Below are 23,825 nucleotides of genomic sequence, written 5' to 3' on the forward strand. Positions count from 1 at the left end.
ATTTCAGAAAACAGTGAAAACACCTTTTTTTAAAAACCAAAAGTGCAAGTTTTGGTTAATAAGGATTTTTATAATGATGTTTTGATGCTTTTGATGTGTTTTATTCTATTCTGAAAAGAATGTGTAAATGCTTTAAAATACCTACTTATTTTTGTTTTGCTCAAAAAGACTTGAATTTTTCTCATTTAATGTTTTGTTTTTTTTACAATTAGAGGTTTTTCTGGAGTTGAAAATCGATAAACTTGCAGCAATTAGTTCTAAAAATCAAAAAATTTCATCAACTTTTTACTGATTTTTGGAAGAATTATTTCAAAACAGCAGGACTAGAAAAACTGAAAAATGAAAGTTTCAGTTTTCATTTTTCAATTCTTGGTTTTCTATTTTTCCAGTGTCAGTTTTATTTTTAGTTTTTTCCTTTCTTTTTCGATTTTTCATTTTCTTCTTATAATCTATTTTGGTCCAAGCTACTCATAAATTCAAGGTGGTGAAAAGGGATCATACTTAGGTATGAAAAGAATTTCATTTTGATACAAAGCATGGTAGGTTTTGATAGGTAGTGTTTTTTTTCTTTTTTCTTACATTTTTATTGTTTTTTTTTATAGCGCTTAAAAATCCTAACTCTAGTAAGTAATCAATTGTATACCTATCGAAATTACAAAAAATCATATTTTTTCACAAAATTGCGAAAAATGTTTTTTTTTTTGGTCAAAACTATTGTCAAAGAGTTTTTCTTACTGAAATTTCAAGAAAATCTTTTTTGGTCAAAATTTTTCTTTGTTTCTAAATATCTGACTTTTTGATAAAATTTCGAAGTGCAAATAAAAATCAAGTTTTTATCGAAAACGGATGCCAAAAATTTACTAATTATACATTAGGTACGTTTTTTGTCAAAATTGTGAAAAATTTTACTTCTTTGTAAAAACGTAAAAAGTACCAATTTTATAACCTCAATTTTAGGAAATCAAGATTTTTTTCATTTTCAGCTGGTCACAATTTTTTGTTATGTTAGTTATGAAATTCCATTTCAGTCAAAATTTCCAGAAAGTTTCGGTTTTTCATGGCAAAAAATCTGATTTTTTGTCAAAATTGTTACAAAAAAAAATCAGGGTTCTATCAAAATGACAATAAACCTAACCCAAGTACTTTTTGGTCAAAATTCACAAAAAAAGAAACTTAAAAAAAATCAAAATTGCCGAAAAATTGCTTTTTGTCAAATTCGCTTTGAAGTGTATGTACTTTTTTTTGGCAAAATTCCACAAATAATAATGGATTTTTTTATGTAGGTAATAATTTGGCAAGAAAATGTTTTCAAAATTTTCAAAAAATCCAACTTTATAAAAATCTTAGATAAGTGAGACTAGTTTTATGTCAAAATTGTTCAAAAGTCAAGATTTGTTAGGTACTAAAATTAAGGTTATGTCACGAATAAAACGTTCGAGAAAATTTATTTGAGAAAATGGTAATTCGAGATGATGACAATGGGAATAATGTAGGTACCTACATATTTCGGGGATTGTCTCAGAATCCAATTTTTGATATAAAAGCACAGGGAGGTACGAAGTGTTTTGCTTTATAGCCCCTTTTCCTTAGACCCGCCACTGACATGGACAAACGATCTTGAAAATCAAATCATCGATTTTAAAAGTAGATAATCAAATAAGTAGATAACTTTACTCTGAATTAAATTCATTCAACCTAAAAATAAAAGATGTTTCGAATTCAATAAGTATGCAGGCACAAATCTGTCACAAGAATCTAATCATACTAAAACACTTTTCACAACTTACAATCTAACAATTGATTTAAAAATTAAAAATAAGGTTCTACCTAGTAATAACAACTTAATTAAAACTAACCCCTGGTTACAATGTTACAAAATCGATATCAATCTCATACATGTCAAAACAAAGATAAACTTATAACGATAAGTAGGTAGCCTACTTTATATCGAATTAATTGACATCCAATTAAAGTATAACAGACTAGAAAATTCAACAAAACATAAAAATCCTAAAAAAAATAGTAAAAATTCCACAAAACATGACAATTTTGATCACCGAATTATACTCCAAACTCGAACAAACAACAATCATAAGACTTGAAGTCATGCAGCTCAAAACGAGTAGGTAAGTAGGTATTACCGATTTTAACAGTGGAAATTTTCAAATACCAATTAAAATAAAGTTGAACTTATTATTCTTAGTGACAGTTTTCTCGACTCATTCATTCATCATTATCTTCGATTCCTCAGCCAAATTATCGTTGACGGAAAGGTGCCCTCTTTACTGGGGTATTTCTAGTGACTCTTTCAGGTCGAGTTACTTTCTTCGACGATGATTTCATCTCCTTATTATTGGTAGAGACTTTAATAGCGTTGATTATACGCGGAGATCTTCTTCGTTCAATTCTTACAGATGTCTTAGTCGTACTCTTAGCTGGAGTGGTTTTCTTAAAATTTGCTTTCGTCTCAACAGATTTGATAGGTTTGAAACTGGACGATGTTTTAGATCTGGTTAATCGTACACTCGTAGGTGTTTCGGTCGTTCTCTTAGCAGAAGCCATTTTCTTAAAAACTTTCGTTTTCGTCTCAACAGAGCTTTTGGTTGGTATAACTTCACCGGAAGATTTTTTCGATCTGGTTGAACTTGATACAGGTGTCTCGATCGTACTCGTAACAGTAGTGGTTCTTTTGGGAGGAATTACTTTATCTAACGATTTTCCTTTCTTCGGTGGAGCTGGTTTGGTCTTAGGAGTAGCAGTCGTTACCTTCGCAGCACGCGTTGTTTTGGGGTTCGAAATCGACGCGAGGGGTAATTTGAAATTACCACGAGCGCCTGCACCTTTAACTTGAATCAAAACACCGCTTTCGACGGCAGTTATCAAATACTTGTTGATATCCAGAGATAATAATTTATTCATGTAAATCTTATACCTTTTTCTGATCCAGTTCTTGATATCTCGATGCGAAGAACCATTGCGTTTATTGAGTATTCTGATGGCACTGTTGACCATGGTGGACGTAGTTGGATGGGATGCGGCTTTTGCAACGATCGCGAAGATAGTGGTAGGGTTCGTCCCATCTGCATTCTTATTCTTGTCTAATACACGCTGTGTATAACCTGGAGCTATTCCACCGTATACTCTGGTGAAATATCGAACCATTTTGAATACTATAATGAACAAAATACAAAGACAAATATTAATCGAATGTCAAAACAGCAATATAACGCAACAAATAAAGTACACAATCACTCCAACCCTCAGTTTGCAGTTTAATTGTAGATAATATCCAGCCATTCTAAAAATAAGTAGGTACCTACTTGAAATTCCGGGAGACATACAGGGTGCCCAGAAATATTGAGCACCCTTAAGAAAAATAGATGCATATGATTGGTGGAATGTTATCTCTCCAGTCCAACAACCAATCATGTGCTATCATTATTATCATTCACTGTGACCAACCAAAGTATTTTAGTAGAAAACTTTTTTAGGGGTGCTCGATATTTCTGGACACCCTGTAAATATTTATAGGGAGAAAAAAAGACTTTATTTACGTAGAGTACCTATCTACTTAATTATGAAATTCGTCATCTTATTACACTACGATATCTATGCCATTTCGTTTCGATTAATGTAGCTAAATCGAAATTTGACAACTGTAAATAATTCAAAAACCAACCTAGGAGCTAATTTTTACGAAAATGTGGTAGCAATCACATTGGAATTTCAAAATAGAATGAAAATAATCGACTTTTTCCCAACGATTTGGGGTCGCTCCAAATTTTAAACAACGAAATAGATACTTACACTATTACTCCAAAAAACATCTATCTATGTAGGTAGGTTTTTGATAAGCAATTATCACGTTTTCACAGGAAGAAAGTACATTGGCTGTGATTCGGCTGCCATTAACTTAATAAAAAAGTACATAAATTACCTATTTCGTAAAACTTACCTCAAATTAACTTTTATAATAAATCAACAAGCATCGCACCAAACCGAAGCGAAATATTTACTCAAAATGAGTACAAAAATCGTAACATTTGCGTACAATGTGTGCAACTGTGCAACTCCCTGCCTATTCGAAGGAAGATAATTTGCTAGTGGCTGAATAAAAATGAATGGTTGAGACTGTTGAAGAGATAAAATTAAACGTAGAGTGGCCGAATCATGTCATTACATGATACTCGCAAATTCAGTTCAACAAGATCATTATTGAAAAGACTACACTTCGACAGATGATAAACATCGTTCTTTTGGGAGGTACCTAGTACCTACTACCTACATAGTTTAAATTTCATTCGAAGCAATCTTCGATAAACATCTTTAAAAAAATCATCAAAATTGATTTTTTTTTTAAATTTTAAAAGGAAAGTTGCAACAATAGAGCAAAGTTTGTTCAGGCAACAAAAGTTCAAAATGAAAATTTGTTTCCAAAAAAGTCGCATTTATTGCTCATTTCCTCATTCAACCCCACCAAGGAACTAGGAAGAACCTCTTTCCCCCTTCTGTTCCAAATATTAGTCTAATAAGAACAATTTTTAAGCAAACCTCGACGAATATTCCTTAGAAATGTGAAAAAACCCTTTCACTCGATGAAATGAATTCATCACAAAAAAAATCAAAACTTGAAAAGATTCAAAAAATAAACAAATTTCAATTTTTTTGCTCCGAGTGTACTTTGTATCAACTTTTTCATGAAATACGTCAGAAAGACGTCAAAATAAGACAACAGAATGAATTTAAACTTTTTTTGATGTTTGGAATTGGAAATTGAATTTTTTCGAATTTTGATTTTTTTGTGAATGAGTTCATTTTAAAGCAGTTTTCCAACTTTTTCAATGGATAAGGGAAAATAGTGGTCAAATGAGCCAACTTTACCAATCAAAACGCTTTTTCATGTTTTGAATAAAAAAATCGCACTTTTTTAGCAAACTTTCAATTTTTTCAAATCGACTTTACGAGATAATGCCATCCCAATTTTTTAATATGTTGTTCAGCATGAAAAGTTGTCCATAATATATTTTTTTCAGAATTTTTGAGAGTCGGAACGATATGAAAACTACGTTTTGAAACTTTTCGAGCGAATTTTTCGTACAAAAAAAAGTGGCAACACTGATTTTTATGATATCGCCAAAATGTCTTTCAAAACCACTACCTATTGAAAAAAATCCATTTTGGTAGGTATCGCGGTTATCGAGTAATCCACTGCTGAAATGGATGATATTTCAAAGTTCACTGAAAACAATTTGACTCCCTCTAGCATCGTTTTAAAGCGGGCTAGAGGGCTGCGATTTGCACCATTGATCATCCCTTCGGTAGATCTTTCCACAGAAAAAGTTTTAAAACAATCACCGACCACCCCCCCCCCCCTTAACACTTCTTGGTCGAATTGACGTGAAATGGCCCAAATGGACCCAGCTATGCAATTTTTCAACAGTGTTTCAACGAACATTTTTCGTAAAAACACACTTTGCTGTACGTATTGACAGGGAAAAATTTAGCATATTTGGGCCTCTAAAAAAAAATCAAAACTCTCCCCCCCCCAATCACCTGCCCACTTCATTTTTTTCCAAATAAAAATACACCTCAAAAACTTCTGAAAAAATATGTACATATGTACATTACGGTGGATCACGAGATTAAAAATAATGGAGAATTTTGATTAAATTCGGTGAAGACATTTATTTTTGAGTTGAAAGTAACTCAGAAAAATTTTAGCTCCAGAAGTGCCCTTGAAAGGGAGACACACTGGTTCTCAAAGAAAGAGACTTTTCGGAAAAATTGCAGTTTTTTCGCTCTAGCTCCTACACAACCTGTTTTTGGAAAAATGGCCCAGTTCCAAAAAATAATCATTTGAGATTCTGCGTCGACTTGGGATATTTTCTATTAAAATCCAAAACCACTTTTAAAATACTGGAAAGGTGACTGAGCGGTTGCATTTTCAAATCGTTTATTTTTGGGTAAAGTTTTGAAAATTTTTCATTCTCAAATATTTCGCATTATTCACAAGTCAAAACATCGAAAGATATCATTTCTGAACTGAAACTGTAAAAATATTTTGGAATACAGTAGTGTGAATTTGTTCCTCATTATTGCCAATTTCAAAAAACTTGAAAAAATTGTCAAGTTTTTGGTTATTCTCGTCAATTTTCTGAAATTAGCAGTAATGACCGAAAAATTGGTACCATTGCTTCTAAAACATTTCCCGTTTCAGAAAAATTTTGAATTTACCCAAAAATGAGCAATTTGAAAATTTTTAACCGCTCAGCAGAATTAGTTGTCTTGAATTTTGATGGCTTCATCGTTAGTCGAAGCAAAATCTCAAACACCATCTCGTTTTAAACTGGTTCATTTTTCCCAGAGCAGGTTGTGTGGAAGCTGGAGGGAAAAAATCACAATTTTTTCGTAAAGCCTTCCTTTTTGAGAACCCATGTCTCCCTTCCACAGGCACCTTTCGGAGATGAAAATTTATCTGGGTGACTTCAAACTCAAAGTGGAGGTCTCCACTGAATTTGGTCAAAATATTCCTACATTTGTTTTCGCGATTCACGCTAATGTGCCTAGACGTTATTGATTTTTTCAAATTAAATTTATACTTTGAAAACACTCGATGTACATATTTACGATTACCTATCTGATGTTGCAGAGAGGTAAGTACAATCGTTCAATAATGGAAAGAGAGAGATGTTTGAGGCGTTAATCAAACTTACCTAAAAAATGTTGGCCTGAAATAATTGTGAAAACAGCACGGTATATTGGTAATCGTTTATTGCATAGGTAGCAGTACTTTTGATGAACTGACACCTTAAGAGATTTTTACAGGGAGAAAACCTAATGTGGAAAATATGCAGTTATATGGATCTGGGGTGTAATTTCAAGAGATGTAAAATTTATTGATGATGTGAGTTGTATACGTACGTATTTCTGAAAAGGTTGATGACGAAGTTGACAGAAATACTGAGAAAAAAACTACAGTAATAAAAACGACAAGGAAGAGATGGATGGAGAAGGAAAAAAGGCCCAGGCGGCGCCTACAACACAGAGACCAGTGCGTGATCGAAGGCCGCCAATTAGATACGGTATAGATGAATACCTACCTACAATATTGTTTTAGCAAACTGTGCTAGTACTTGTAACATGCCTGAAAATTTCTAAGAAGCTATAAACTCTTGCGAGCAATGGCAAGCAGCTATGAAAGATGAAATAAAATCAATAGAAGAGGCTGAAACATGATCTTTAGGAGAAAAGCCAGAGGGGAAAGAGGTATTGGATGTCAAGTGGGTATAGGTATAAAAAAAATCAAATGGTGTGTATCGTGCAAGGTTGGTTGTTAAAGGTTTCCAACAAACAGATTTAGTTGACGAAATATATGCTCCTGTTATGAAAATGGGAACTTTTAAGAACTGTACTAGGGACATGTGTCCAGAGAGGGTATTCTATTCATAAAATGGATGTAATAACAGCGTTTTTAAATAGCGAGGTCAAGTCGGAAGTTTATGTAAACAACTTTAAGGATGGAATGGAATGGAACTGATGGAAGTAATAAAGTGTATAGGCTAAAAAATCTTTATATGGTTTGAAGGAGGTTCCGAGAAACTGGTACGAGTGTTTTGATGAATTTATACAGTCTTTAGGTTTTGAAAGATGTGGTGTTGATAGTATGCCTATATGTGAGAAAAAGTAATGGTGCCATTTGTTTGCTATTTGTAGATGATCTATTAATTTGTTGTTCGGACTTAGGGACTATTAAGAAACTGAAAGGAAGAATTTAAAAAGAGATTTACAATGAAGGACATAGGAGAGCTGAACACTTAGGTATTTAGGAATAGATATTATGTATGAAGATGGTAAAATGGAAATGAGTCAGGCAAGTTATATTGAGAAAGTAGCTGAAAGATTCAATGTGATTAATTCTGATATCAAATTTACACCTATGGAAGAAGGGTTGAAAATTGAGAAAGGTGAAGAGAATGATGATTCGAGTTATAGGAGGGTCATTCCACGTCAATTAGACCAAGAAGTGGTAGGGGGGTTCGGCGATTTTTTTGAAATCATTCCTGTGGAAAGACTTTTTGAAGGGATGACCAATGGCGCAAATCGCAGCCCTCTAGCCCATTTTTAAAAGCAGCGAGGGGGTGTCAACGTTTTCAGTGATCCCAAAATATCATCCATTTCAGCAGTGGATTACTCAACAACCGCGATACCTACCAAAATGGAACTTTTTCTCATAGTTAGGGGCTTTGACAGGCTTTTTGGTGATATCATAAAAATCAGTGTTGCCACTTTTTTTCGCACAAAAAATTAGCTCAAAAAGTTTCAAAACGTAATTTTTATATCGTTCCGACTCTCAAAAATTCTGAAAAAAATATATTATGGACAACCTTTCATGCTGAACAACATGTATTAAAAAATTGGGATGGTACCACGTTCCAAAGTCGATTTAAAAAATTCAAAGTTTGCGAAAAAATGCGATTTTTTGATTTAAAACATGAAAAAAAGTTTTTATAGGTGAAGTTGACCCATTTGACCCCTATTTTTAGGTATCTGTTGAAAAAGTTGAAAAAACCCTTTCACTCGATGAAATAAACTCCTCACAAAAAAATCAAAATTCGAAAAAATTCAATTTTCAATTTCAATCATCAAAAAAATTTTAAATTTATTCAGTTGTTTTATTTGGACCTCTTTCTGACGTATTTCATGAAAAAGTTGATAAAAATTACACTCACAAAAAAAAAAAAAAATAGAAATTCGTTCATTTTTTGAATCTTTTCGAAAATTTTGATTTTTTTGTGAGAAGTTTATTTCATCGAGTGAAAGGGTTTTTTCTGCAACTTTTTCAACAGATAGGTACCTAAAAATAATTGTATGTACATCTGTACAGCTATGTACTAGGCCAGATATTTCGTTTGCAGTAGGTTACTTGAGTCGTTTTCAGAATTATTATTGTTCAGAAGAGATCTTCAAATATGCACTTATTAGAGTGTTGCTTTATCTATATCACACTAGATGAAAAAAATTGACATTTGTTTGGTCTTTAAATTCGTTTTGTTTGTGTGGATATGTAGATGCTGATTGGGCCACAGATGTGAATGATTCAAAAAATCAGGTAGGTACTGATTATGTAATTCTTATTAATAATTGCCCTGTAACTTGGCGAAGTGTGAAACAGAAATGTGTGGCGAGATCTTCAACTTTTGCAGAGTCCTATGCTCTGGCTAACTGTGTTAATGAAATATTGTTCATGAAAGAAATTTTGGATTTTTTGAATGTAGATTCATCAAAAAATCCGATTAAAATTCATGAAGATAATTCTAGTGCAATTCAAATTGCTAGAAATGGTTCATTTATGGAAAAATCACGTCATATTCGAGTTGCTATTGATTTTCTGAAAATTTTGGTTGATAGAAAGGAAATTCAAGTTGAAAAGGTGACAAGTGAATTTAATCTTGCTGATATTTTTACAAAGCCATTAGGCAAAATAAATTTTAGAAGTTTTCGAGTTATGTTAGTGGTTTAATTTCAAGAAGCTCATGGGAGTCATGGGTATTCATAAATTTATTGGTTAATAGTATATTTTGTAATTATTAGGTATTAATTCAAAGTATGTTCAATTTAAACTGCTCACTTTGTTTAATTCAATAAGTATATCTAATTATGGTAACATTTAAAATTGAATAAAGATTAAATTTAATGAAAATTAAGAGAGGGTGTTGTAAGTAATTTTCATATATCTACCCATATTTTGAGTTATAGTTTTAGGTGACTCACATTTGTCACGGACTCACGGACCTGTATTGGTAGATTTTATATTTTTATGAGCCTATGTTCAGCTGCTAAGTTTAGTTTATAGTTAGAAACAATAAACCATGGGTTAAGATATGTCAGTACTTTTTGTTTCAACAAAGCATATTCTGAGCCAAAAAAAATCACCTTAAATTTTTTTTCAATGTCTATTTTTTCAAAATTTTGAAATGTTTGGTCCATATTTTCCAAAATTTTGAAAAAATGAACACTGAAAAAAGTTTTAACATGAAATTCTTATGTTTTTTTTTTTAGCGTTGGATGAATAGAAACTGCAATTTAGACAACAATCAGCTATTTAAAACCTAAAGAAAAACAAAAATTAGATATCTAATAAAATAAAAAAATGATAAAATTTAAATTAATTTTTATTAAAAACAACGGAACAAAATTATTATAATTAAATCAGCACACTCACCATTACTCGACATTGCTGGTAGGGTAGGTCAATAAGAACCAAACAAAAAATCCAATACATGCTCGGTCAGCAAAATTGAAATGAGCTGAAATGCAAGAAAAGGGAATTAAACAATTTCTCCCACTGCGTTCCTTGTGACTCATCATTCCACTTCAAAAGAAATGCTATAATAAGTATGTAAATTCCCTTTTTCTACTTTTTATCTCAGTCAATTATATTACGAGATAAACACTAAATTAATTACTCGACCTTTCAGACGTGCTACCTATTAGGTCTCACTTACTGTAAAAATTTGAAGCGCAATAATTTAAAAATCATTGTCAGTATTTCATTTCAAAATGCCCATTTTTCAAATAGGCATTTATTTTAAAGAAGGTACCTACATTGTTTAGCTGGCTCAGTGCCCACAGCCAAGTTTTTCGGAAGATACCCTCGTCATTACATTTAGATACTAATTTTTAACATCGCACTCGTACGTAGGTGAACAGATGATAAATTACTTCATCATACGTACCGGTACCTAGAATAATAACAACGTCTGCATTTAGCATATAAAATTGACGCGTTCATCACACAAAATGATTCCACCAGGAACAATAAAACAAATGGAAATGCTACACCGCATCGCAAAAACATTCGAAACATACTCGTAGGTACATTTCGTAGGTACATCACATCATAAAACTTTCATAAATGTAGCAAGTACCTGAACACTCTAGTTACAATGTTGAGCAATATTCTTTATGTACTCTTCTTGTTACATATGATGACAGAAGTAAGTTTCAAATATATAATTTCGTGGTGATTATTAAAAAAAAAAAAAAAAAAAAATCGTTTAAAATCCGTGCCAGGTAAGTACTAATAAATAATGATGTGTTTTTATTCATTAGCCAGTTTTTGTTTCATATAGGATTGTGATAGCAGCATAACTGACATATTGCATTATGCACCAACCAGTAAAACTCTCGAAGGAGTAAATGATAAGTTAAAAAGTGTCTCTTCACTATTGACGATCAGACCAGTGATCGCTTTCATTCAGATGTTGGAAGCTATCAGAAAAGGTGAAAAGTTCAAAGATGGTACGGTTGGTAAAGTAGATGATGCTAAAGATGAAGTCGTTGATACAGCAAAAGATGCCAAAAAAGGCGTTGAAAACGCCGGCAATGCAATCAAAAAAATATTCGTAAGTAAACAAAGATAATAATTACCTTCTTGATTAGTAGTCGTAATCACGAATAATAAAAATAATTTCTTCAATTTCAGAGATAGTCTACGGAGCTTCGAAGTTCGAAGGATGAATAATGAATATCTTTTCACAGTAAGATATCATATTTTTGAGATTCGCAAAATTGTCATTTTATTAAACTCAAATTTCTGTTTCTTTTTGTTTTGTTTTGTTTTTCCACAAATAATTCATACCTATAGGTACTAGTCTACGAAAAAAATCGATTATCACAAATGTCATAATTTATTTTTCATTGATTTAATTACGATTTTTCATTTTATTCCATGCATCAACTGCGATAAATAGGTAATAGAACCTAATCAAATAATATGTTTTCATAAAACAAATCGAGAAATGCGCAATTTCATTTTATTTAAATCGCAGTCGCAACGATTGAATTCAATCACATTTTTCATTGAATTGTAAAAAAATTTTAAAAATTAGGTAAGTAGGTACCTACCTACCAATTAAAAAGGAATTTTCCTCGAACGAATAAATATACTTACCTAGATAAAAAAATTACCTAAAAAATTCTACCTACCTGCCTAGCTACTCATTAAAAATTATTAAGAATTGAAACAATTGACTAGATGGAGAATTAGGTAGGTACCTGTGGTATATTTGGCAACCCTGCCTTGTAAATATGTTGTGATAGTGACGTGTAGGAGGAGATATTTTTATTCGAAGTAAATGTACCGATAGTGAAAGATGTGTGTTGAGTTTTATTTCGTCTTTTAATTAATTATTCGAGTACGTTACCATAAAAATGGCGACGAGGTGCGGAAATGTAATCGTTTTCGATCGATGGTGAATAATACGTTCGTGTTGTTAATTCGTGATGGACGGAGCAAAAGTTATAAATCCGTTCCCAGTTTCCAAAGCCAACGCTCAGGAATGGGAACAATGGAAGTCCGTTCTAGAATTTTATTTCACATCCGAGAAGATTACCGATGCCAAGGCGAAGCAAGCGAAGTTAATCCTGTTGGGAGGAAAAGAGATTCAAGAGTTGTACTTTTCGTTTCCCAAGGTGACGCAATATCCGACTGGTTATGATGAGTATACTTATACGATCGACTGTTTGGATGGTAAGCTTGGCCGCAAAAGTACCAAGTGGTATGAACGTTACATACTCGCCAAGATGTCTCAAGGTAAAGAAGAACGTTTTGCTTCTTTTGTAACTCGCGTTCGTAATCAAGCTTTAAAGTGTGATTATACGACTGAAGAGCAACGCAAAGAAGCAGTCCAGCTGCAAATAATACTCGGTTGTCAGTCTAACGAATTAAGAACCGAATTATTGCGTACCAAAGCTACGACTACGTTAGAAACGTTCGAAGAGATGGGCCAAACGAGTGAAACGGTTTCTCAACAGGCCAACGTGATCGGTTCCAGTGCCACAGCGTCGATGCCCGGTGTCTCCGGCCAACCTGATTCGTCCAAGCTGTGTAAGGTCGACGATAAAAGGAAAAAAGCTTTCAGACGTGGGAAAAGTAATTCGAAGCAGTCGAAGGTGGCGAATGGGAATGCTGATACCAGTCCAAGGTCGAATAAGGATTTTTGTTACGGTTGTGGTTATGAAAAACATACCACCAAGGACCTTAAGTGTCCAGCCGCGAATGTAAAGTGTTCGAAGTGCAATCGTGTTGGGCATTACTCGAAAATGTGCAAGTCGGCTCCGCAACAAAATTCGAGTGCGTCAGACGGTAAATCGAAAGTGAAAATGGTCGGAATCGAATCGTACGGTAATAACGTGGACGAGCCTATTTTTTGTGTTCGTAGTGACGAAAGACGCGGGGATGAAATTGTGCCTTGCGAGTTCGGTGGTGTTAACGTCGAAATGTTTATTGATTCCGGTTCGGCCTTTTCTATCGTTTCGTACGGTCAGTGGCGAAAAATTCGTAAAAGTAGTAAATTTAAAGTTGTTCGTTTTCTACCTAAACCTGATATCGTTTTCGGGGATGGGTCAGGTCAGTTTCGTTATAATGTTCGTTCGTCGGCGTTGGTCGAAATCGTGTGTAATAATCGGTTGTGTATCGCCGAAGTGATAATTATTGACGAAAATTTACCTCTTTTGCTCGGTAGTGAGGACGCTAAGGCGCTTGGTGTTCTAAAAGTCGGTTTGCAAGCAGCTGAGAGCGAGCGAATTCGTGTCATCTCTGATAAGAAAGCTACTCCGCTCGGAAAGTTGAAAGATTTCCAGCTACACATACCGATCAATCCTGAAGTTTCACCAGTAGCGCAACCTATGTATCGTTTACCATATGGGTTACGTCCAGCAGTAGAGCAGGCGATAAACGAGTTGTTGGAATTAGACGTGATAGAGCCAGTTAGCGGTCCTACGAAATGGGTCTCACCAATCGTTTTGGAGCCCAAGTCTGATGATACTTACCGGTTATGTGTCGATTGTCGTCGAGTTAACAAGGCGGTCTTATGTGAGAAACATCCGATCCCAGTTCTGGAAGAGATGGCGCCGCAGCTTAAGGAGGCTACTGTCTTCAGTAAAGTTGACCTGTATATGGCGTATCGACAAGTCGAGTTGGACCTGGCATCGAGAGAAATTACGACATTCTCTACTCATCTCGGTTTATTCAGATGTAAACGGTTAATCGAAGGTCTGAAAAGTGCAGCCGAGCAGTTCCAGAAAATTTTGGAAAGTATTCTGGCCGGTTTAAGAGGCCAAGTTAATTTCATCGACGATATCGTAGTTTTTGGTAAAGATAAGGAGGAACACGATAGAAATCTGAAAGCTGTTCTTGATCGTTTAGAGGAAGTCGGTTTATCTGTCAATATGAAGAAATCGAAGTTTGGGCAGTCCGAAATCACGTTTTTGGGTCATGTCATTGGTCACGGTATGATCAAGCCTACGATCGATAAAGTCGAAGCGATCAGAGAGTTCCGGCTACCTGAAACGTCCGAGGAATTGAAAAGTTTCCTGGGTTTGGTATCCTATGTCGGTAAATTCATACCAAATCTGTCGACGGAGCTAGACGTTTTGCGACGTGTGTCCAGATCTGTACCGTTTGAATGGTCTGGAGAAGCAGTGCAACATTTTCTTCATGTACGTTCGTTACTTTCCGATGAGAGTCACCTTTACCTGTACGATCCCGATTTGCCAACGATTGTGATGGCCGATGCAAGCCCTGTAGGCCTCGGTGCGGTGTTGCTGCAAAAAAAGGGCGAAGAAAATCGAGTAATTTGTTATGTTAGTCGCTCGCTTACAGACGTAGAGCGAAGGTACTCCCAAACCGAAAAGGAGGCATTAGCCCTAGTCTACGCTGTCGAAAGACTAAAATACTACTTAATCGGTCACAAGTTCGAGTTGATAACAGACCATAAGCCGTTGGAAGTCATTTTCGGTCCGAAGTCGAAGCCGTGCGCAAGAATTGAGAGGTGGGTGCTCCGGTTACAGGCGTTTGATTATGTTGTAAAGTACGCACCAGGCAAAAATAACATTGCCGACCCCCTTTCTCGCTTACTTCAAGTCGAGCCTCCAGCGAGCAGTGTTAATCAGATGTACGAGAAGAATCTGATTGGTTTCGTGGAGCATCTTGTTCCAAGAGCAGTGACGTTACGTGATATTCGCGAAGCAACGAAGAAGGACCCTGAGCTGTCGAGCATTTGCGACGATTTACTGTTTAATCGAGAGTTGAAAGTCAAACCGTACTCAGCGATTGCTACAGAGCTCTGCGTTGTTAGTGGTGTTCTTCTACGAGGGAATCGAATCGTTGTGCCCTCCGACATTCGTGAACAGATTTTAAGTAACGCACACGAGGGTCATCCCGGTATTAGCAAGACGAAGGAGCGTTTACGAACCAAGGTTTGGTGGCCAGGAATCGATGCGATGGCAGAAAAGTATGTACGGAGTTGTGATTCGTGCCAGAAGGTCGATAAGTCAATTACGATCGAGCAGATGGCGAGAAGAAAGCTGCCGGATGGGCCATGGCAAGATTTAGCAATCGATTTCAAGTCGTTACCTGCGTCAAAGCAACATCTGTGTGTTGTAGTCGATTATTTTAGCCGTTATGTCGAGGCTATAATCATGAACGAGATTTCTGCTGAGTCAACTGTCGAGTTTCTCACCGATATTTTTGCGAGACACGGAGTTCCCTATTCGATAACGTCTGATAACGGAGCTCAGTTTACGTCAGCTGTCTTCAAGAATTTTTGCTTGTCTTACGGTATTGTGTCTTATACCTCGCCTCCCTATTGGCCACAAGCGAACGGTGAAATCGAAAGGCAGAATCGTTCCCTGTCGAAGGTCCTGAAAGTTGCGCAGTTGAAGAACGAGAGTGTTAAACGTGCTCTAGTCGATTATTTGTTGATGTACCGTTCCACGCCGCATTCAGTGACTGGTAAAAGCCCAGCCGAGTTGTTGTTCGGAAGAAAAATGCGCGATAAGTTGCCTACCTTGAAGGAACGTGTCGAAGAAATAGCAGTTCGTGATGCTGATGCCTATAGCAAGGGCAAATCGTTATTGTCAACAAATGCCAATCGTGTGTCTGAGAAGAATTTGGCAGTAGGTGACGAAGTCCTAATCGAGCGTCCTTTTACCCGAAATAAAGGGGAGTCTAAGTTCGCCGAAGAAACGGGTACGGTAATCGCGGTTCATGGGCCAGAAGTAATTGTTCGTACGCCACACGGTGATAGGCGTAAACACAAAAACCAAGTAGAACGATATGATCGACGTTCGTCTGGTGTAAACGTTGAAGGTGTTCAGCAGTCAAGCGATGATGATAGTGCGGTTATCGAGCCAGCGTCCGCTTCAGCTGAAGGAAGTGAATTGTCTACAACTACGAGTGTGAGACCATCTCGCGAAGTAAAAAAGCCGACATGGCTTAAGGATTATGTGTAGACTTTGTTCGTTTTTTTCATTCGTAGATTATTCGTTATCGATTAATTAGCGATAGTTTTTTTATTCGTTTTTTATTTTTTTAATTAAACGTAAAAAGGGTTTGTGGTATATTTGGCAACCCTGCCTTGTAAATATGTTGTGATAGTGACGTGTAGGAGGAGATATTTTTATTCGAAGTAAATGTACCGATAGTGAAAGATGTGTGTTGAGTTTTATTTCGTCTTTTAATTAATTATTCGAGTACGTTACCATAGTACCTACATACATATCATTATTATTTTTTATTATAATTTATAAATCATCAACAGTACCTACAGCTACTTGGAACTTGGAAGTTCATCTGGTTGGATTCATGTTGCAGTTCATCTCTGACCTGAAGAATGAAATAATTTGATAATATTAATAGGTAAGTAAAAAATTAATTTATATGTATGTGGAAAATTGACAACAACGAGTTGGCTTAATCTTCATGTAACTGATCCTGATCACGCAATTGGTATGTCTATAGTGTGCGTAGTTTAATGTTTTATAACCTTTCGACGGATAATTTATGTTATTTTATACGAGGTAAAATGGCGATAAAATTAAAACGCTTACCTATTTAAATTAATTTCATAGTACCGCCAATCACGTATGAATAACGAGTAAATTTATGTACTTTTACGTACTCGAATTATTGTCAAAAATTATGGCATGCCGAATCGGATGCTACTACCATCATATCCAGTGTTGCTTGAATCAATTTTGTAAGCAACTTTTTTTTATTTCGACAATTCTTCTCCTAAAAAAATCAGGTAGATACCCGTTTCTATACAGTGCAAAAACGATAGTCTGACGAAAATCACAAATTTTACGAATCTTAAAGGATGCCATTGAAATAATGAAATGTATTTTTAAGGGCGTATAAAACGAATCAAAAAACCTTTGAAAACTTTTATGCAATTTTACTCAGAAATCGAGGAAAAATCAACAAAATGGGTACGAAAATTGTGATTCGTAAGATCAAGATCGAAAGAGCACGTTCTGAAATAATGGACTGCAAAAAAAAATGTTGGGAAGATTTTGATCAAATTCAATGAAAATTTTTATTTTGAGTTGAAAATTACTCAGAAAAAATTTCAGCTCGGAAGTTGTCCAAGAAGAGGTATGGGTCTTCAAAGAGCGCTCATTTTAGAAGAAAAAAAAAGTGGGTTTCGTTTTTTTTGCTCTAGCCTTTACCCAAATTGTTTTTGGAAACATATCCAACCAAAAATAAGGTACCTATTTTTGAGATTCTGCGTCGACTTATCCCATTTCCATAAAAATCTAATACCTCTTTCAAGGACCTACTCAGCAATTAAAAAATTCAAAAATCGCTCATTTTTGGGTAAAGTTTTGACATTTTTTAAATCCAATATTTTGCATTAACCAAGCCAAAACATAGAAAGATATTAATTCTGAAGCTGAAAATATTTTTTAGAACGCAGTGATGCCAATTTTTTGGTAGATAATTATTGATAATGTTCAAAAAGCCGAAAAAATAGTTAAATAATTTTTTAATATTTTCGATTTTTTGAAATTAGCAATAATGATTGAAAAATTGACACCACTGCGTTCTAAAAAATTTCTCCAGTTTCAGAAATGATATCTTTCTATGTTTTGGCTCGATTAATGCGAAACATTTTATTAAAAATTTTCAAAACAAATATTTCAAAAATAAGCGATTTGGAAATTTTCAACCGCTCAATAGAACCCTTAAAGTGGTCTTGGATCATATGAAAATACCCTAGGTAGATGCTGAATCTCAAATTTTTCCTTGACAGACTGATTAGGGGTTAGAGCGAAAAAACCAAGATTTTTTCGAAAAGCCCCATCTTCGAGGACCATTTCCCCTTTACAAGGAACGTATCTCAACCGACACAACAAAATTTGAATAGAAAAGAATCGAAAGAGGAACCCAAAACATACCATCAGTCAAAATTTCAGGTGTGGAAATTTATTTTTTGATTTTTAGCAAATTTTGAAAATTCAATTTTGGGCCAAAATTAGAAAAAAAATCAAAATTTCAGCAAATTGACCTAGAACGTTGAAATTTGGGTTACACTCTATTTTGAACCTCCCGAGTCGATTGGTGACGGTTTAGAACCGTTCTGGAGCCTCCAGCGGATTTTAGGTTTTTTCGGTTTTCGAAAAAAACGACCTTATTTTTGACCTCCGGAGTCAATTGGCGATGGTTTCAAACCGTTCTGCGAGGCCTCCAGTAGATTTTGATTTTTTCATTTCTTCAAAAATAATCACCGGAGAAAATTTGGATAAGAATCGGCACAAAAATATTTTGATAATGCGTGCCTAAATCTATTCGCGCATCTGTACAATACAATGTGTAGATGTAGAATAAGTTGCCTAGTGAGGTTGATTCGCAGGCGCAGTGTAGAATTCGTTTTTAACACATTTACAATTGTTTTTGTTGTTGTGATGGTTGCGTACGAGTTATATCAAATGGCTGAAGTGGTTTGATGGAAATGACCTCCAATAATGATGTGAATCTTGCATTTTAATTAATTGTTACAGGTTCGAATTATTTTGTACAATATTTTAATTATTCCCACAGATCTCACAAAAGTTCAATGAAATATTCGCCAATTAAGGGGGAATGTTTTATTGTATTTGTAGATTCGCTGCTCATCAATTTTATGAATTTTAAGTAAGTAGGTATATGATTTTTAGGGGGGAAATAAGGAATTGTTCATTTAAATGATTATCAAAGTGTAGGTACTCATTGGTGTGTCTATTTCAAGCATAGAAATATTATTATACCATATATGACACGATCCTATGGAAATATAAGTAAGTATACCACCCCTTTGGAAATTTCGAATCATTTTCGGGATAAAAAAAATAATTTATAATCATAATAATCATAACTCTATACTCAAAAGAACAATTCAGTTAACTGTGTGCACATATGCTTAAAAGTTAAAATTAACTGAATAAAAGAATTGATATCTATGGTAAGTAGGTAAGTAGTTGAAAGTTTGTCAATTTTATCCAAACTGTTTTATGATAAATTTATATCATGCAATTTTTTTTTTTTTAGAATTAATTAAAATCATATTAATAAACTCGATTGATTGAATTTTTTTCTGTTCGTTTCTACAAATACAATCAAGTATCTACTTACTAATCAAGACTCATTCGTGTAACCACAAACACGTCCGGTGACTTTCTAAACTTGTTCTAAATTTTCCTCTCACTAAAGTGGAACTCTTCTCAGAAAATCTTTTCATTTGTAAAAATTCTTTGGCTGGACACGAATTGCGTCCCGCACCTCGGGTGGTACAAATGGGTAGGCTCGAATTGCGTCTCAAACAGGCACGAATTGCGTCCGCTGGGGCAGGTATATTTCAGACAAAAGAAGTGGCTCAAAATAGAAAAAAAATGTATCCACAAAGTAGGGTGTACCTTACGTCTTGCATTACCAATGTTATTACAAATGAACTTGACATCCATACGCTTGAACTCTAAAAGAATTGAAAACAGAACACTGGGGTCCCAGGGTTTTAAATAAAAACAAAAAAAATGCTGAAAAAATTGAGCGTGGGGGGGGGTTTGTTTAAAAAACCACCAATGTCAAAATTTACTAACATTTTTTCCAGGGACGAAACCAGGCTTTTTCTTTGAGGGGAGGGGGGTGTTCGACCAAAAATTTGCCGACTGATATGACAAAAAAATATACCGATTTTGCCGATTAAAACATTGAGTTTTTTAATGTGAAATAAAATGTGAGAAGAGAATTTTGCCAATTGATATAAGTATCTACTCAACACATATGATGGGTATTAGCCATTAGGTTATATTCATAGCCTATTATGACTTATAAAAAAATTTGCATGCTCATTTTTCAATTTTTAGAAGCCTCAAGCAGAATTTTTTTGTTTTATAAAAATGAAAACAAATAAACAAATTGGCCCAGGGTAGCAAGGGCAAAAGCTTTTGAAAATTTGTACTTTTATAAGTAAAAGAACAATGATTTTTCATGGGAGGAGGTTGATTTTTTCGGTTCAAAATTTTCATGATTTGAATGATTTTTTTTAGAAATTTCAGTTCCAAAAAAGAAAAGCAAAAAGGTCCCAACGAAGTCAGGACAATGCATATTTGTATACGTTAATTTGTACGCATTCTTCCTATTTCTCTAAAAACGACCATCCAACCTATTAAACACCCTAACCTTGGGACGCAATTCGTGTCCAATTCTAATAATCTCGAAAGGGTTGCTTTGGGACGCAATTCGTGCCTAGCAAAATATTTCTTGGGACGCAATTCGTGCCTTTTCGTACTTTCGGGACGCAATTCGTGCAGTACCAATTCTTTTCGGAGGTTTTAGTTTGGCGATTGTTCTACTGATAACCAAGTTCACACTTGAAACACCAGCCCAAGAACGTCAAGATGTCATTTCGGGGGAAAAAACGATTCTTCATTTTCTCCAAACTGTTTTTAGGTAGGTATGATGAATTTTTATCATGCAATTTTTTTTAGAATTAATTAAAATCATATCTAATAAACACAATTATGTATTGATTGATTTTTTTCTGTTCGTTTCTACAAAAATACAATCAAGTACCTAGCTACTTAATCAAAACTCGTTCGTGTAACCACAAACATGTCCGGTGACTTTCTAAACTTTGTACAAAATTCTTTTCGGTGGTTTTAATTTGGTGATTGTTTTATTGATAACCAAGTTGACACTTAACACATCAGCCATTGGACGTTAAGATGTTATTTTTCGGAAAAAAAAAACAATTCAATTGAACCAACTTTGCTTTTTTCCAGTCAATCAATCAATCAATCAATCAATCAAATCCACTCAAAGCAGTTACTCCCTCACAAGCAGAAAATTTTTGAAAAAATCAAGCCTAAAAATAGTTCCGGATCGTTTTCATCATCTCCATTATCAACACATACCATCACCTTGCCACCACCCATCCAATTTTCAAAAATTCAATAGCAACACGCAATTCATCAAATATAAATTCAACATTGACATCATTATTATTTTTGTTTTCATCATCGTCATCATTAGGTATCTACCCGGTCACACCATCGCCGTCCAACCGATGTTCAAACACCAAATTGCTCAACTATGTATATCAATTCAACATTGACAAACTATACCAGCACTCAACCAATTCAGGAGACAAAGAATGGGCTCGAATATAAATAAATGTTTCATATTTAGCGATAGTTATAGGTAGGTACCTGCAGGAACGTTTATGGGTATGAGGAGGCCGTCGAGGTTCGAGGCGCATACAGCTACTCACGTAGGTATTTTGGATAATAATATGTAAACCATAAAATAATAAACTCCACAACTTTTGAGGAAATTTTAATTTATTAACGCCATTTAAGTAAGTTTTTTTCCCTCACACAGATATTGAGATAATTTCACAACAACTTTTCACTCACTTACGTTTTGTCAAAAAAAAAAGTTTTCAAAATGAATTTTTATTTCTGCAAAAAGACATTTTTTTCGGAAATTTTACTTCTTAAATATTTTTAAAACCTCTAAGTGGGTTCATCTTGGTCTGATTTTTCTTTCTATTTTTGAAATTTATTTATTATTATTTTTCTATGATATTTTGATATGATTTATTCTGATTCAAATTTCCGATTTCTTTCATTTTTCTTATTTATTTTTGATATAAATTTTGGTAGATGCCTAGAGCACGAGGACGTTGCCCTATATCTAAATTTTAACCTTTTGTACTCATTTGTGTTTGGAGATATTTTGGCAAAATTTTGGTAGGTATCTGTTCTCTGGATTGGCATTACAAATGAAAATCTCAGAATGTGCAATTTCATGATGTTTTATCTTCTCTGTGTCGTATTAATAATACATACTGGGAAAGCAACGGAACATGGAGTACCTAGAACGGTTCAGCATAAAATAGGTGCTTTTATTTTGGACTCCAAGTTGTATAATGTTGATTTTCCGACTGTGGTATAATAAGTAATTGTGTGTAAAAGAATTACCTATATGCACAAGAGAAAAAAGATCCGAGTTTAGTCATATTTTTAATTTTTTCTGAAATGATGATGCAAAATTTCGAGGCACTATTTTTTTTTTTTTTGGCAAAACTACTCGTTTTCATTATTCCTCCTGCGAACATATACTCGTATGCAATAAATTTATAACAAGACGCAATTTTTTTTTTTGCCATTTCATACTTTTATTTACAAACAAGTACAACTTTCAGTAAGTATCATTATTCGCTAGGTATTTTTATTTATTTTTTTTTAGGTTGATATTTTTAAGTTTTTGACTTTTTTCCCTTAGGTACTTCACAATTTCGAATCCAACATCGACCTTGTAAATAATCTTGTTGCCATAAAGCGAACTGAATTAAGCTGCAACGTCGATGGAATCCAATAATATAAGGTAAAAAAAGTAGCGTTTTGCGGTATGTAAGTAATTTTTTTTTGGTTCAATCCGAGACGTATTTCTTCTTTAATTATAACATTTAGTGCAATAAGCTGTTTTTGACAACACAAGTTTCTATCAAATCAGATTTGAACCCGTTTACGATGATGGTGGTTGAAATCTATGCGGAAAAATAATTTTTTTCCCAAGAATACGAGATGAACAATACTGTTTTCTTTAGTTCCTTCCTCGGCATGTCTTTGATTGCAATACATTTTTTTATAATAATGATCGACGTTTTTATTAGAGAATCCCAAACATTAAAATACACAATATCAACTCCGAGAGTACCACAGTTATAGAAAATACAATCAGCGATGCACTTGACAATATTAGTATACTCGGTAATGTGACTCGCGACTCATGTGAGCCCAAATTATGCAGTCACAAATTACGCAGTTGATTTGACTTGAAGTCACTTGTATACACACTCATATTGTGATCAACTACTATGCCAATGTGTAAAACAGTAGATGCAACGCATCTGTATAAGACGGAAGCGGTACCTACTATAAAGATCGTGTAAATCCCACTCTAAACGCCTAAATTAAAATGCACAAGTGCTATATAAAATATACTCAATATTCCCTTTGGATTCACTGAAACGCCGCGCCGTCATCTTCGTTGCTGCAATAATAACGAGACTCGAGGAAGTAAACTTGAAAACAGTACAGAAAATATGCTCTAAAGAGTATCAATAGGTAGGTACTCGTTTCAAAACAGAAAACTGCTTCAAGAGTGTATACCTATAGTTGCTATAGTTGAAACACCACAAATACACAGCAAACGAGTTCAAATCAGTGGATCGAGGGGGAAAAACATGAGATTTACACCATATTTTTATTTTTATTTTTTGTTTTATTAGGTATTATTTGAAATTAAAAATCACGAAAATACTTTTTTTTCTGTAACGCAGGAGGAAATGGGAAACACGAATCAAAAATTTAAAAAAATAGAACAAAAAAAAATCTTGAAATCCCAGAAAAAAGTTTTAGAGCAGGATCATCATCCAATCTATGTAAGTACTCTTTTTTGTCATTAAAATTGTGAAATTCCAATTTTGGTAAAGTTT

The 23,825-nt window shown here is 34.3% G+C and overlaps 3 protein-coding genes across 4 annotated transcripts; 2 read left to right on the forward strand and 1 right to left on the reverse strand.

The window, feature by feature from the left end:
* Positions 1 to 1,741: 1,741 nt before the first annotated feature.
* On the reverse strand, positions 1,742 to 5,030 carry LOC135841234 (histone H1-like). Of its 2 annotated transcripts, XM_065358093.1 has the most exons (3): positions 3,956 to 5,030; positions 2,933 to 3,170; positions 1,742 to 2,863 (listed from the first exon to the last, which is right to left on the reverse strand). In XM_065358093.1, exons 2-3 carry the CDS (start codon positions 3,160 to 3,162, stop codon positions 2,257 to 2,259), a joined length of 837 nt encoding a protein of 278 aa, XP_065214165.1. In that variant the 5' UTR covers positions 3,163 to 3,170; positions 3,956 to 5,030; the 3' UTR covers positions 1,742 to 2,256. The 2 variants fall into 2 exon arrangements, with proteins under 2 accessions (XP_065214165.1, XP_065214163.1); XM_065358091.1 differs by having other exon boundaries at positions 1,742 to 3,170; positions 3,956 to 4,640.
* Positions 5,031 to 10,830: 5,800 nt separating this feature from the next.
* LOC135841235 (uncharacterized) lies at positions 10,831 to 11,664 on the forward strand. The gene is made up of 3 exons (XM_065358094.1): positions 10,831 to 10,997; positions 11,133 to 11,405; positions 11,486 to 11,664. Exons 1-3 carry the CDS (start codon positions 10,947 to 10,949, stop codon positions 11,489 to 11,491), a joined length of 330 nt encoding a protein of 109 aa, XP_065214166.1. The 5' UTR covers positions 10,831 to 10,946; the 3' UTR covers positions 11,492 to 11,664.
* Positions 11,665 to 12,285: 621 nt separating this feature from the next.
* Positions 12,286 to 16,296, forward strand: LOC135840616 (uncharacterized protein K02A2.6-like). The gene has a single exon (XM_065357241.1). It carries the CDS (start codon positions 12,286 to 12,288, stop codon positions 16,294 to 16,296), a length of 4,011 nt encoding a protein of 1,336 aa, XP_065213313.1.
* Positions 16,297 to 23,825: the final 7,529 nt, after the last annotated feature.

Source organism: Planococcus citri, chromosome 3 (genome assembly GCF_950023065.1).
Source record: "Planococcus citri chromosome 3, ihPlaCitr1.1, whole genome shotgun sequence".
In the NCBI taxonomy this organism is placed as follows: Eukaryota; Metazoa; Arthropoda; class Insecta; order Hemiptera; family Pseudococcidae; genus Planococcus; species Planococcus citri.

What these genes read in the sequence shown, in the direction of transcription:
- LOC135840616 (XM_065357241.1), top strand. Translation starts at nt 12,286, where the DNA reads ATGGACGGAGCAAAAGTTATAAATCCGTTCCCAGTTTCCAAAGCCAAC.
- LOC135841234 (XM_065358091.1), bottom strand. Translation starts at nt 3,162, where the DNA reads ATGGTTCGATATTTCACCAGAGTATACGGTGGAATAGCTCCAGGTTAT.
- LOC135841235 (XM_065358094.1), top strand. Translation starts at nt 10,947, where the DNA reads ATGTTGAGCAATATTCTTTATGTACTCTTCTTGTTACATATGATGACA. An exon ending in TGTTACATATGATGACAGAA is followed by an intron (nt 10,998 to 11,132) that starts GTAAGTTTCAAA and finishes TGTTTCATATAG; the next exon opens with GATTGTGATAGCAGCATAAC.